Genomic DNA, 15,027 nt, shown 5'->3' with positions numbered 1-15,027 from the left:
TTATTGTGACCCAGCTGATAAATTATACATTGATTTGGGTCTCAACCTTGACTACCTGCTGGCTGCAGTTTTTGTTCTGTGCAGAACAACAGCAGCGGTGCCAAAGAATTGGAACAGTTTTGCTCTGCTTCTCTTGGCAAGTAGATGAAGAGCTATCAAAGTGTACAAGTGTTTCTGTATTGGGGGTGGTAGTGAAGGTGTTTTGGTGGCAGGGTGTGTACTGTTCTGGTAAGCTTTGTGTTCCAGATGCTTGAGGACAAAGTGCGTGCAGTTTTAAGATGTAAGTAGAAGCTGTCATTGAGTTCTGAGCTGGTGTTCAGAAGCAGTAACACAGTGACAATAATCTTGGTATTCTGTTTATTCTTGACAGCAAAATAGTGCAAAACTGAGTTGTACAGCAGCTGTTTGAGGCATGGGCCTCCCGCTCTTAACTGTAGACTTAATTTTCTATGGAGTGATAAAGTATTTTGGAATTACAAATACAAGAAAAATGTTAATCAGTTTTTCTTTTCTGTTTCTTTCAGGACTCCGCCAGGATGGTTTCAAGCAGGTATAAAAGGTATGAGATCTTTGTACACAATACATTTCTTTATATATAGAGTTCTGTCAGAAATAAAGCTGATAAAATGGGTATTTGTAGTAGAGACCATCGCACTGCTGCATTAGATACATAGCCTGATTTTGGGGTAAGGATCTGAGAAATGCAGCAAACTTATCCAATCCACTCTTATTTTGTTAACTATTATAAAACAAATTCAGCTAGTATTTTGCTGTGTTTTACTAATGCAGAACAGTTTCCCAAGCAAATGTACCTAACTTTACTACATGTTACCTAGGAACTAGTAGTTTCATGGTTAATTTATGAACCACCATCTTCTGAAGTTTAATACAGGAAGATAATTTTGTTGCTTTCTCCGGTAATACTGAAAAAAATTTCTGTGGTTTTGTCATACTGCTGTCTCAGTTGTAGGGGATGGTGCCCACATGTAGGGTGTCCTGTTTGTTATTTGTTTGTCTTTTAGCCAAGAATTACCCTAGTAGTTACTCAAGTTCCTCTGTCAGAAAAATATTTCAGAAGCTCTTGATGCACCTGATCAGTGTGTCAAATCACAGCTATCACAATTATTAGGAATATATAATGGTAACACAGGGTCTGAAATACGCCAGTTAAAGCAAGGCTTTTGTGTAAACATACTTTTGACGCATGAATATATTATCTTTTAGATATCCTTTGCTCAGGTAAAACATATAGGTGGTTAATCTGTGTATACATATTCTGGCTGTAGAAGCAAGTGCAAAGAGCACCTGCAATTATCTAGTCTTCATTGGTGTATTTTCCACCCCTCAGACTTGTTCACCTATAACAGGGGTCCTCAAACTATGCCCCCCCCCAAGGGTCCTCAATCTGGCCCCTGGTATTTACCAAACACCCCCGCCGGGGGTTGGGGGGGGGAAACCAAGCAGCCGCAGATGGCTGCCTGCCACTGCATCCGCGCGTCGGCCCCCTGGTTAAAAAGTTTGGGGACCCCTGACCTATAAGATCACAGAATGGTTTGGGTTGGAACAGGCCTTCAAAGATCATCTAGCACAAACCCCCTGCCATGGGCAGGGGCATCTTTCACTAAATTAGGCTCATCAAGGCTCCACCCAACCTGTCCTCGAACACTTGGTGGGGCATCCACAACTTCTCTGGGCAACCTGTTCCAGTGTCTCACCACCCTCATTGTAAAAATGTAATAACCTATCCTGTTATGCTTTAGATTTCTTAGCATAGTGCTGTCTTTTATATTTATATTCCTGGGTTCTCATAAACCTAGTTGAGTGATGCTTTTTATTGCTGAGGGATTTTCTTTTAAATCACTTTGTCACTGCAGAATAGGTGGACTTACTGTCACAACTTTAATAACTATATAATTTCATGATTACTTGCTTATTTATCAAACGCATTTTAGTTCAGTCTCCACTTCATCTTCAGTCCCTGTGCAGAATTTCATTGCTATTTGTATCTGCTGAATACTTGGTGGTGTGTGTCATAATGCTTTGCGGTTTTCATAAACCTTATCTTTATTCTGTTCACATGCTGTATATACTCACTTGCAAAAACTTGGTTGTGTGTGTGGTGGTAATAAATAGAAGCTTGCACAGTCATGTTCATAGCTTATTTTCAAATAAGGTAATACTTCAGATTAGCATTGCAAAAATAGGAAACTAACGGTAGAAAATGCTAAAATAGGACTTGTTTCTGCAGTCATCCCTCAGTCAGCTTTAGTTATATGTGGGATGTGTGTTCTTTGTTTGTCATCTTTCCCCCTCAGGAGGAATCTGACTTCCTATGAGCTGCTGTTCAGTATTTTGTTACGTATGTTGCCATCTCTTTTACACATTGCATAGTCTTCAAACACATGTTGAAAACAAAGGATTATTTCCCTGTGAAGTCAGCGCTGTGCCCAGTGCTCACAAATACTAAATGGGTTTTATCCTAACCATACCTCTGTGAGTTATACAGTGCCCACTGTGAATAGAGTTAACAGTATCTACAGATTTTTCTCAGTGTTTGAAAATTTATACCGCCCCTGGAGTAATTTTTGATGTAAGAGTACTTGAACAAAGTATCTCTTCCAGTGGCTTCACTTTCTGATGTGAGTGCTAGAGGTGTCAGGACCAGAGTCATCTTCTGTTCTGATGATGTCTGGCTTGTTTGCCCCTTCCTTCCTTTACTGCAGGTGTTGGTCTTACAGAAAACAGCCTCCTTAAAGTAATTCTTACTCAGGTCACTCAGGTCTAACTTAAGTCTCAAATACAGTAGAAGTCCTTTGGAAACAGAAAATGGTGCAGAAAATGCATGATTACACCTGCAACTGGTGTGTTAATGCCAAAAGGCTGAATTGAGACCATAAGGTGCTTGAAGGCTCAAATGCATTCAGCTTAATGTGCTTTTAACAGTTTTGGGTGTACTGCCTTAAGTTTTCAAAGCAAACTGTAAGCAAAGTGTGTTCTCACATAGGGACAACCAATTTGAAGCTGTTAATTGTGTTATTCTGACAACAGGTGTTCAGTACTTTGTGGGTGGGGAAGAGAATTTGAGTAGACTTTACAAACATGTGACAGCAAAAATGAAAACATGTTTCCCTAAAATCTTGGGCTCTGTTATAGACTCCCTCCCTCACAGAAAGAATGCATTATTTGCCAGAAAATTTCAGGTCCTTTTCTTCTATCCTTATTACTCCCGCTTTTTCTTTTTTTGCCTTCTCCCTCTTCCCCAGTGACATCTTTTTTATCTCGGAATTTTTCTTCACTTTGCTGGTTTCCATTTCCTACCCCAGTTAGACACCCTTTCCTCTCTCTCCCCATTTCTCTCGTGTCCTTACATTTAACTGTGGAGGTCATAGTCTTCTCTTTGTTATTTTTCTGATTTCATGGTTGGGTTTTTTTTCCTGTTTTGTCTCCATCCTCTGACCATTTCTGACTTCTAGTCTTGGGTTACTGATACCATCCCAGGCTCCTGGTACTTTCTGTTTCCCTTCCCATATAGCTGTTTTCATGTCTACATGGAGATACCCAGCCTCCTAACAAGACAAGAAAGAATTAAGAGCAGAGAAGGATCTGTGCTGTGTGTTCTCATGTAATTGCTCTTCTCTCAGTATGTTCCAGCACTCAGGGAATTGCACATACTTTACTACCTATTTAATCAGACACACGGGCTGCTTTGCCTTATATGGATGCAGTAATCCATGGTTAAACGTTTATATGACATTGCTGAGAAACCCATTTTACTGAGTGTCCATTGACTGGAAGACATGTTTACAGAAGAACTCCGCTGGCTGCTGTATGTTATTCTACTTCTGTTTTTTCTGACTTGGACAAACTGAGTGTGTGTCCTTATGCAGTAAAGTAATGAAGTTTTGGAATGAGGATCTTGATCTATAATTGTAATTTGTCTTCTGAATATACTTCACAGATTTCCACACTTACACCCCAAAAGTTTGTGGAGGGGTTCCTTTGTAGTTGCATAATTAACTGCATAAAATACTTTCAAAGGAAAGTGATGGTTCTGTTGTGATCTGGAGTGGTACTGTAAGATCTACTAAAAGCATGACCAGAATCTTCAAGGTCATGCTGACTTGACAGCCACAGGACATGCTTATGAGAGTATTTGGGAGTTGCGATCAGCCATCTGTCCTGACTGTGAGCTTCATGTGATTAAAATGTGTAGATATCCTTCAGTTGTGATAGCCCATATCAGCTTCCTCATCTTTCATTTCTCTCTAAGCTTTTCTTCATGTGATACACCTCATCTTGGCTGTTTCAAACTGCTGTTGCTGTAACTGGGTCTACCAGTTTTTGCACTGCTTTGTAGTTATTTTAAAGAAACACGCATGTTGCCATTAGTAAGAATGATTTTCTGATTCAGGTGTGATGAAGAATAGTTTTCTGATTCAGGTCTGATGCTATCAGCGTAGTCGGTATCATCGCTGGTTTTTCAAACAAGGAATGACAAAGTGTGTTCTGCTATCAGCGTAGTTGGTATCATCGCTGGTTTTTCAGACAAGAGAATGACAAAGTGTGTTCTGTTTATTGAAATATTTGAGTGTAACCTAAATGTAAGCACAAATTATGTTTGTCTTGCATTCTGTAAACTAAAAAGTTTGTTTGCAGGTAACAGTAAAGCAAGATATGTATGTGGACTTTGGAATATTTTTGTAAGCATAGAGTATTTGGTTTAGGAGCTTATTTTTAAGACTGTCTACTAGCTTTTGAACCAATTCAGCTTTTTCTTAGAAGTGTCTTAAATTGAAAAGAAAGCCTTGCAAATCAGGATTTAAAATAATTCAGCAGATTTTTGCATGGTTCATGGATCAGACAGATCAGGCTGGATCAGTTTACAGAAAGAGCTAGATTAAAATCTCTTCGTGGTTCAGGGTTATGTTCCCCTTATAAGTTTGTTTATTAGTGGAAATGAATACAATATGGTATGGTTTTATGGCTGCCAGACAAAATGCAAAATGTTGGAGAGTTTTTGCCCCGCCCCACCCTTAGGATAGTACAGCACCCTAACATGGCACCCAACACGTAGACACCCTTGCCTGCTAATTCTAAAAGACTGTATTGTGCTTGAGTTTAATATTCATGTAAGAGTTGAAAAATAACTGAGGGAGAAAAGATCACAAGAAGAAAAGCTAGTGCTTCAGAGCACTCATTGGAGATGCTCTGAAGGAAATGTTAGAGCACTGCTGAAATTCTCTTGCTTAGTGTTTTTCAGATTACTACAAAGCTTAAACTGTAACAATTTACATTCCATCATATGAACCTTGATCTTACTAATTAAAAAAAAAAAAAAAGGCAGCAAAATATTGTTTCACAACACTGTGCCCAGACTTGCCTGCTTGCCTGGGTTTGGGAGTTTTTCAGCAAGGGTTGGCTGTTGAAGCATGGTCTCGTCTAGCTTGTTACCTTAGGACCACTACTGTGCAGATATGAGCACTTCAAACAGATAGTAGTCACGCAGGGTGCTTTTCTTGACTTTTGTATCCCCTTTTCAGCCAATGCTGATGTTATGGGAAGGCAGAAATGCTTCAGGTTTATTTCTGCAGAAGTTTTTGGTCCAAGTTGAGCCAGCTGCAGTTCCTCGCTGTCCCTTGAGCTAGTGCTCATGCAGCTGATCAGGGTAGTGCTGCAGGGAGCCACTGTGGCTGAAGGAGAGGGTTTCCTTTTGCTGGGCTACTGGATTGCTGCATCGGCTCTTTGAATGGTTTCCTTCTCCGTCACCTGAAGGCCAGAGCTAGGAAAAGTGGAGGAGGCTAGGAACGTGCAGCTGTAGAGAAGACAAGACTGCCTTTCCTTAGCTCAGCTCTGAAGGCCACAAACTTGGCTTAAGCAGTTTAAAGTAACACAAGTCCAAGTTGGCCTGTTTAGTGATAATGATTTTTTGCTCATTCTTCTAAAGAAGCTGTTAGCAACTGACTGGATTGTGGTGCCGCAATTAATGAGAAGTTCCCAAATCAAGTATAGTTACAAGATTCTGGCAGTAAAATTAAACGGAGTTGAAAATCATTGTCGTAGTTGAAATCAATGAAATCTGGTTTTGACCAGATGGTTTTAATTGGATGAAATTGTGGTTTGGACAGTGCTTCAGGAAGACATTGAGAGAACCAAAGAGGCATTGGAAGGAGCAAGATTTATTCCACCTTTCTGTAATATTGCTGTTAAACTTGCCCTGGTGTGAATAACTGATTCTATATTAAAGGAAATGACTAGAACATCATTCCAAAGCAAACCTTTTCTTTCTGTGTAAGAACAGTCAAACTGCAATGTGGTTTGATTTCATTATATGATTTTTATTTAAGTACAGCCAGAAAAAAACTTCCAAAAGTGAGTCGTCTTAAGTTGCAGAAGTGTTTTGTGCTTTCAGCATTCTAGTACAGGAATACACATTTAGAACGAGGTTTTCATAGTGGCTAATTGAAAGTAAGCTAATGGAACAACAAGTTGGATTTTGTTAAACATCTTGTTGTACATGCCCTTTTGAAGCAGTAGTGAGGGATGTTTCTATCCAGATGTGTTCTCGTTTGCTACTCTCTGCGTGGGCACTCTGATCTAGTGTACATATGGCTACAAATACAGTCTCAGATACTCTTCTTGAAAAATAATTTAAATATACTATTTCCTGCAGCCATAGTCTGCGGTTAGATGTTTCAACTGCGTGTGTTAAAACAGTCATGTGCATAAGTTACTTGAATGCTGAAAAGCGCAATACATTTTAAATTGCATTCTTGAGCTATGATTCTAGATTTTTTTTTTCAGCTTGCAGACCTCTATCAGTTTTCTTCTGGTGCTGATGACCATTTGTACCCAATGCACATCTACTGACAATGGGCTTTCTTTTCTTTCTTACCTTTTGTGAGATTCCAGCAACTTCCAAGTTGCAAGTATTTGCAAACCGTTACTCAGGAAGTGGAGGAAGCAAGGTTTCAGTAAACTAAACAGGTTCTGCTGTCACATGTGTGCACTTCTCCCCTGCCTCCCCCAATGGAAGGCATAAACCCAATTTCTTAGTAGTATACAAAGATCTTCAGCTTGGAGAGATGATGATTATTATTAGTATTATCATCATCATAATTATTACTTGTAGTAATAGTATTGTTGTTACACATTGATAAATATATAATAGATTGTATAGCTATATATAAATATTAAAAGAATATAAAAATATACAGGTTTATTTCCATAGAGATATCTCTTAGGACTGGTTGATAGATATTTTCTGGTAGTAAAGCATAGACACCACTGTTATTCTAGACAAATTTTCTTTTTTGTCGGAGGCTTGCAAAGTGACGATGTATCTGAAGACTAAAATTCCATTCTTTGTGAAAGTTATGTTGGTTTTGTCTCGGATGGTGCCTTTTTTTGTTGTTGCTGTCTACTGGACATTGGTTTTAACATCCAAAATAATGAATTTCATATCTGTCACATTCCTTGTGTTAGCTTATGGAATAATGCCTCCTTAAATGTGTTTTTAAATCCCATTTCCTAGAAGTCTTCATGATATGTCCTTTGTACTTGCTGATACTAAAAAGGAATGTGTTCAGTAGGGTCTGTTCCCCAATGGAATAGCGAGGAAATTTTTGAGTGTGAGTTTCAAGGACAATAAAGAAAATGTCTTAATATGAATTATTAATGAAACCTTTTCTGTCTAGGTATTCTTTCATCTAACTTTACTATAGGAGCATCTGCTGGTATCACTTACTGGAGCAGAGTTGAGATACTCCAGTGTATTGGCAAAAGGGCTTATTTTTGAGCATTGAAAAACTGAGCCCTTTTTGTGTGGTCTATCCTTGAACATGAACAACATGGAGCAACACATTTTTCAGAAAGCTAAATAATCTAGAATTTATAGAGTTAAGCTAAAATATTTCTCTTATGTTGTGTTGCAACATGTGTATCTGGTCCTAGAATTTTTTTTTTTCAATCTTCTGGATGAAGAATAAACAGTGCTAAATATGGTAATAACATTAAGCTACAAAATTCCTTACAATTAATGTCACTGTGCCTTGGAAACTTCACACATACTGAGCAAAACAGTATTTATATCCTGCTTTAGATTTGCACTGTATCCATCTAGATCTACACACTGTCAGTAGGGGTTTTCTAGAGTTATGAAATGCAGAGCTGTTAAATGAAGACATTAATCATATACTCTTCTATGTTTTAAGGGAGTTGTAGGGATACTCATAATGCTTTTCATTCTTTCCCTAAGTGCTCTAGAAAACCAAAGGCAGTTGCCCAGGACCATGTCTAGGTGGTTTTTGAGTATCTCCATTCAGATTCTTCTGGTGAAGACTGAACAAGGGACTGTTTTTTGTCTTTGGCTGTACAGCTGTATATTTTTAAAGTCTAGGAAGTGTAGTTTTGGTGGATTGAAGAGGAAAAGATCTGTATCTCTCTGCTGGGTCCCAGGGCACTCTGTTCTGCTGCTCTCAATCATTCATTACATTCTACACTGAAGGTAAATAACATTGCTATTAGGAAGAAAAGAACACTGTTAAATTTGTGACTTTGAAAATGCTTGACTTCTCATGAATATTTTTAAATGAGTACTGTTTTTGTACATAATGATCATAATGGAGAGCCCATAAACCTTTTTTAAAGCTAGTTTATGTGCCTTTGCAATGCTTATCTGTTAAGATTCCCTGGCAGTAATATTTTTTTAAGAAATAGGCACATGATCTAAACCAAATACCGTATAACACCAGTTACTGAGTGCCTACCAACTGAGCTGTGACAGACTGCTGTGTATTCAAGTAAAATATTTGGAAATGGCATAAAATTAATGTCTTGAGCCACATCACTTTCTCACTTGGGTTTGTTTTCCAGTTCCTTACAGGCCATATCCGTAGTTCCTCCTGAAAAGTCAGTTGATACGTGTAAGCTTCTTATGTGTTGGACATGTGTTTTTCATCCTTCATGTTTTCATCTACTTAAAAAGATGCTTGGTTTAAATTCTGCAGTTGTACTTTTTTTAAATGAAGTTGCTTAGCTTGGTTTTTGATGCATACAGTTCATAAAACTTTAAATCTTTGAAAATAAGATAGGATAAATATGTGTTTAAAGTTGATTATCTGTGTGATGAGAGCTGCGTTACTCAAGTATTTGACTCCTTGAGGCAGTGAATTTAGTGAGTCCTCAGCAACACAAGAGCTGTGAAATAAATTCTCTGCAGTTTGACTGACCTATTGAGGACTTTGGGAAGCACTTTTGTTACTTCTATCATTTCCATTTTGTTAAATGTATAAATAGGTGTCTGCTCTGCTCTTTGCCTTTGTAGCACAGCTAATGCATCAGAAGAAGATATTCCCAGTAGATACTCCCGAACAGACAGGACAACTTACAGCAGATACAGCAGGGATGCAAATTCTTCTGGCAGTTCCATACCAAGTAATGCTTTGGAAAAGCGGATTGAGGAACTTGAAAGGGTAAGTACCAACTAAGATCTGCATGGCATACATATGACATAAAATACCTTTGAAACTCCATGGGGAAATATACAAGAGAAATATACGGAAATGATGCTAAATGCTTGAAGTACAGTTAGTTATGCCTGTAAAAAAAGTACGAAGAGTCAGATTGACTGACAAGAATGTGAACTTTTAATCATGGATGTTTAGTTGTCATTTGGTATATAAGTAAGAAATAGTTGAGATAAAGATAATACTCTTAGAGAGCCAGGAGTGCTCTGCGTATTTCTCATATGCACCTTCTGACACACCAACGCAGGGCAAATAACATGGGGGAAGGAGGGGCTCATTGGCTGTTCAGAAAATTAGCAAGCCTGTTTCTGATCTACTTGGTTTGAATTTTTTAATATACTGAAATATAAAATGTAATTGCTATCAAGTTGATTGTTAAAGTTTTAAACATTTAAAATATATATTTTAAACAGTTTTCATTATTTCAGACATTCTTCATACAAACAATTTTGGGGAAATGTAATAATGTTAAAGCTGAATTTTTCACCTAAACCAGTATTTTGCTAAATAATGTCATCTGTGTAATGTATTATGGGCTTCTCTGTCTTCCTCTGAAGTGGATTTTTGTGGGAAACTTGCCAAATATTCTTGAATTCATATGAATGAAAGTTACTAAGTAAACACAATTTGAGCAGATCTTTTTTGGAAAGGATGAAAATAAAGCATATACTGTAGAAATTACTTTTTTTTTAAAGACTTGAGGAAGGCTGATTTGAGTGAGGTACGCCATAATCCTCTCTTCCAAATCAGTTTCCTTCTGAAATAATTTAACTGCTAGTAATGCAGAAAATAGATGAAGATTTAAGGGCTTGCTTTCACTATCTTGAACCCCGATTTACTGAATTCCTAATGGATATTTTCATTTTGCTCACATTCAGGCCCAGAGATCTTAACAGTGAGTCTTCATTCCTTGTTAGTGGTAGTATTAAAAAAACCCACACAACCACAAACCACCCCAAAACTAAACAAAAACAAACAAACAAAAAGACTAGCCCTCCCGGTATGTCAAATCTGGAAGCTGATAACTTTACGTTTACTTGCTTTTGTTGTGGGCTCCTATCCGATTTTGAGTTCATGCCTAAGTTAAATATTGATTAAAACATATTTGGAATCAGAGACATCACACAGGTTTGCTGTGGGTAAAATATTTTCTTAGATGTGATTCTTTAGCTCCTTGAAATATAATGGCTTGAAGATGTGGGTTTGACTTGCTGTAGAAAAGGAATTATAGGAAAGTGTGTGGAGTTTTTTCTTGTTTGTTTTAAATGCTAATAACTTAAAACTGTCTCTTAAAACCAAAAATTGCATTACAAACAACATTGCATATTCTGGGTTTAGGAACTTTCAAAGGAGAGACAGGAAATTGCAAGATTGATGAAGATGACACAGGATAAAGATGAAGTAATTGGAAAGCTGAAGGAAGAAATTGATTTATTAAACAGAGTAAGCACATATTTTCTTGCATGCTGCTATATAAAGAGGGCATAAGTCTGCATTCTCTGTGCTCTTCTGCAGGAACTTGCATCTGATCAGAAGAGAAGTAAATATGGGTTTTTTTTGGTATTTGTGTAACTTCTCAAGAGGGATGTCAATAAGTTACATTTTTTTCCAGGTAACTTCTGTTTGTCATGATTAACTTCTTTAAGCTGTGTGTTGTTGGAGGACCTGGATTTCTTCTTGCTATAATTGTTCATAGAACAAGGTTATAAAAGTAAAAGTTGTTTACTGTCTCTTCTTTCCAAATTCAGTACGTAGCGTACCAGGAAATAATCAAGCCAGGATTTTGACAGTTTACTCAATAAATTATTACCCAGGACTTCTATTAGACAAAGTAATTATAAATTTAATTTCATTTTACTCAGCTTTTAATTGCTAGTAATAGTTTAGATGCTCTTAGAAAGATTGAGAGTAAGTGCTTTATATTCTGACACACATTCTCATATGCTTTATTGATGGTTCCCAAGTAAATGCAGAACAAGACAGGGGCAGCAGACTTTGGCTAGTATCACTCAGGCAAGGTGTGCAGGCAGGTGAAGAGGGGATAGAAGTGTGAGACATGCTTGGGTGTGGGACAGTATGAGAAGTTTTAAAGTTGATAAAAGATACCAATTTTAACAAGTTCCAGTTTTAGGGGCAGACTGGGACTCTTTCATACAGTGGATTAGCGACCTCACCTTGCGCTTCCTGGCTGAGGTGCAGAGCCTGGATATCCTAGGGAAGTACTCCTCCACCACTCCAGAGCAGACATTCTCATAAACTTTCAGAACTGGCTTTGGTCAATCCAGCAGTGAAGGGAGGAAATAACTCTATGTTCATAGTGGCAAACTTTCATTTTCCACTGTTCATTTGTAACAAAGGAGGACAGCATTCAGAAGTTTGCAAACTAATCTGAAGAGCAAAGGATGATGAGGTTAGTCTGACACAGGTGTCTTGCCCCTGCCCCCCCCCCCCCCCTCCGAAGTTGGAAGTTAATCTGTGGGATGAACGAGGTATTGTCTGTTTAGGAGCGATTTCTATTTTAATTGAGGAATTGGTCTTTATGCCTTCTTCCATTCTGCAAAGAATCTGTCACACCTAAGCTGATGACCTTTTACAGCCAAGGCAGGCATTCATTCCTCCTGCATAATGGATGGCAAAGATACTTAATACTGCTGTTCACATCTGACTTCCTGACTCAGAGGTCAGAAAGAACAAATAAAAGAACCTAAATCACTGAAACTTTGTGTCTTAGGGCCATGACAGTGAGGTTTTCTGTTCCAGAAATAATGTCATTTTTCACTGCTGTATTTGAGGTATGATGTCCTAAATGGAATCCATTGAGAGTCTGTCTAGAAACAGTCTTTGAACATTTGTAGTAAAGTCAAGCAGTGCCTGTGTCTTGCCTGTGTTAAGTAGGAAGACAATTTCCGCTTGTTGTATGGAAAGAAAACACAAACCAGAATATAGTCCTTTCAAAAACCTCTTTATTATACAATAACTAAAATTGTACCTTTCCATGAGATCCACAAAGCCATAAGCCATCTGGCTGATGCTCCCTAGGTAACTTCTCTTAAAGGGAGAGGAGCATAAGGGTTTCTTCCTCCATCAGGTCAGCGTTTATCATAGCTATAACACGGTCTGTTAGCTTAATTGCGGTGCAAGTTATTTATGTTTGCATCCCTTGGGCTTTTCTTAACAGTGAAATAGCTGCCAATATTAACAATGAAATGAACTTTATGACTAGTATAATAATTTACCACCTTATGAAAGTTTGAACCCATGTCTTGAGTGATGCTTCTGTTAAAACAGATGCAGCTTTGATAGCACTTGGATTTATGATTGCTTCTATGTTGGCTGTTCATATGGATTTAGAAAGAGGAAAGGTTTAGAATAATAGGAAAAGCTACAGAAATACGGTGTCATTCCCATGATAGAAAGTTCTGGAAGTTAATAGGGCAGTTATATTTACCTAAGGTTTATTATCATAACGGAGAACATGAGAGCCACTTGAATATTCATCTGTTCTTCATGGAATGTTATTCTGTAGACCTGGCACCAGGATTGGATGCTTTACATGGAAGAACAGTTATCTTCAACTTTCTGCTCACATAAAAACATGTCTTTAGGCCTAAACTTAACCGAGCTTATGCAAGTATCTTTTTAAAAAGTTTTGCTGGTAGGCAACCTAAATAGGGGTCTCTTTTAGAGCATTTACACACGTTCATGGTATTTCTCCATCTTTTAGGTTCATCAAAGTAGACAGTTATTGCATGTTGAGTTGTGCAGATATAGAAAGAATTTAATGTCAAAGAGCCTAAATAACTTCAAAATGCCAATTTATTGCATAGCTTTCTGACTGCTTACTCCTCATATGTAAAGAAATGCTTTTCCTAGAGGTTTCAGTGAGTTCACAGCCATGGATGCATCCTTGATTGGCAAAGATCTTGTGTTACACTTGAAAACCTGTTTTTCCAACAATCCTGAAAATTTCTTGGCAGACTTTTTCTCATTTTAAATATATTTATTCAGTATAACTATATGATTTTACTGACATCAGTCAGTGCATCACAAAGATACTTAAAGAACATGAGCTATGTTTACATTGAGAAACAGAAAAGGCTTTCTGCTATGTGGCATTCTTTGACTCAGTACGTTAGCCACTGAAAGTATGTCTGCTGCATTTTCTGTAAGAAAGGGGTAATTGCTTCATAAAACCCTCAAATGTCTGAAGGGGAAGGCATCTCAAGACATTTAAATATTTGTAGGCTAAGTTCAACTGTCTACTAGTTTACACTTGGTCATCTCTGACCTTACTAAGATGTCATCGTAGTTAAATGTGTGTTTGGAGAGAGTCTGTCAGTGAGGATTTACAATCCAATTAGTGTCAGTTGTGTGGTTCTTGGTTCCTTTGGTATCTGAAGTCCAGGCCTTCATGCTATTGCATCTTTTTTACTAATAAGTATAAATTAGTGTGGTAATTTTGAATAAGGAACTTTAAATTTCAGTGGCAAAAAACAGCTGCATGTCCTGGTCCATTGTTTTGATAGATATTTAAACTGCACTAGTTATTTTTCCTGGTTCATATTCAAGAAACTCTTACTTGTAATAATCCTTGGCATGTCAATTTTACAGCATAAACATTTCACAGACTTTTTTGTTTTGAGCAAATTACGGTATTTTAAACAGAAGGGTTTGGGGTAAGCTTTGAGACATGTGATGGCTAGGTTGAGAACAAGCTCAAACACAGAATTATGTATACTGAACTAAAAAAAAACCACATTTTTTTTAAAATGTATTGTCCCTTCCATCTGATTATTGATCTGAACTGCACAAGAGAGAAAACAGAGTCTGTTTCTTACAATTACGTAGTAAACTATTTATAGTAGCTATCCATCAAAACTTTCCATGTTTAGATGTTTTAAGTCACTTTTATCTATTATGTTGAGTGGGCAAATGCTTTTCCTGGAATTCATATTGTGATGTAGCATTACTTCTGTGAGGCAAAGAGGAATTTCTGTGACTGATTTCTTGATTCCACATTATAAAAACAATACAGTAATTGTGAAGGTGTTGTGGTATGGATTTTGGCCTGGCAAACTCAAGAGGCTTTTGAAAATCATTATACTGTTTAAACACAACGTCTTTAGCATGCACTTCTGGAATGACCCCACTAAAAAAAAAAATATGGAAATAGATTCCATATATCAAACACGGCTTAACAACTTGAAGAAACAAGACAGAGAAAATCTTTTCTCTACTACTGTTTTATGCTCAAAGTAGCATAGCAACAGTAGGGTTTTGTAGACTTCCATCAAAAGGAATCTAAGATCTCAAATGAGAATCCTCATTCTTCCTTCTTTGCCCAACTTCGATTTTCCTCTTGAAAGTGCTGTCCTTGATGTCACTTCCCTTTCTTCCCCCCCCCCCCCCCTCCCCCCCCCCCATTCTCATTCTGTTTCTTCTATGGTTTTTTTGTTTGCCTACCCCCCAGTAAAATTATTTTTACCGAAGTAATGCTTACATT

General features: G+C 37.6%; 1 protein-coding gene across 2 annotated transcripts in view; it reads left to right on the top strand.

Moving 5' to 3' along the window:
- PAWR (pro-apoptotic WT1 regulator) overlaps nt 1-15,027 on the top strand; it is an 84,617-nt gene that overhangs the window by 64,313 nt on the left and 5,277 nt on the right. For both annotated transcript variants that reach the window (XM_055712125.1, XM_055712126.1), the window contains exons 4-6: nt 525-559; nt 9,323-9,470; nt 10,863-10,967. In XM_055712125.1, the coding sequence (XP_055568100.1) occupies nt 525-559; nt 9,323-9,470; nt 10,863-10,967 (288 nt within the window). The remainder of the gene's footprint in view (nt 1-524; nt 560-9,322; nt 9,471-10,862; nt 10,968-15,027) is intronic.

The sequence above is a fragment of the Falco cherrug genome, chromosome 5, assembly GCF_023634085.1.
Source record: "Falco cherrug isolate bFalChe1 chromosome 5, bFalChe1.pri, whole genome shotgun sequence".
Lineage (NCBI taxonomy): Eukaryota > Metazoa > Chordata > Aves > Falconiformes > Falconidae > Falco > Falco cherrug.
The sequence above is the reverse complement of the archived record's forward strand: the minus strand, read 5'-3'. Positions and strand labels throughout refer to the sequence as shown.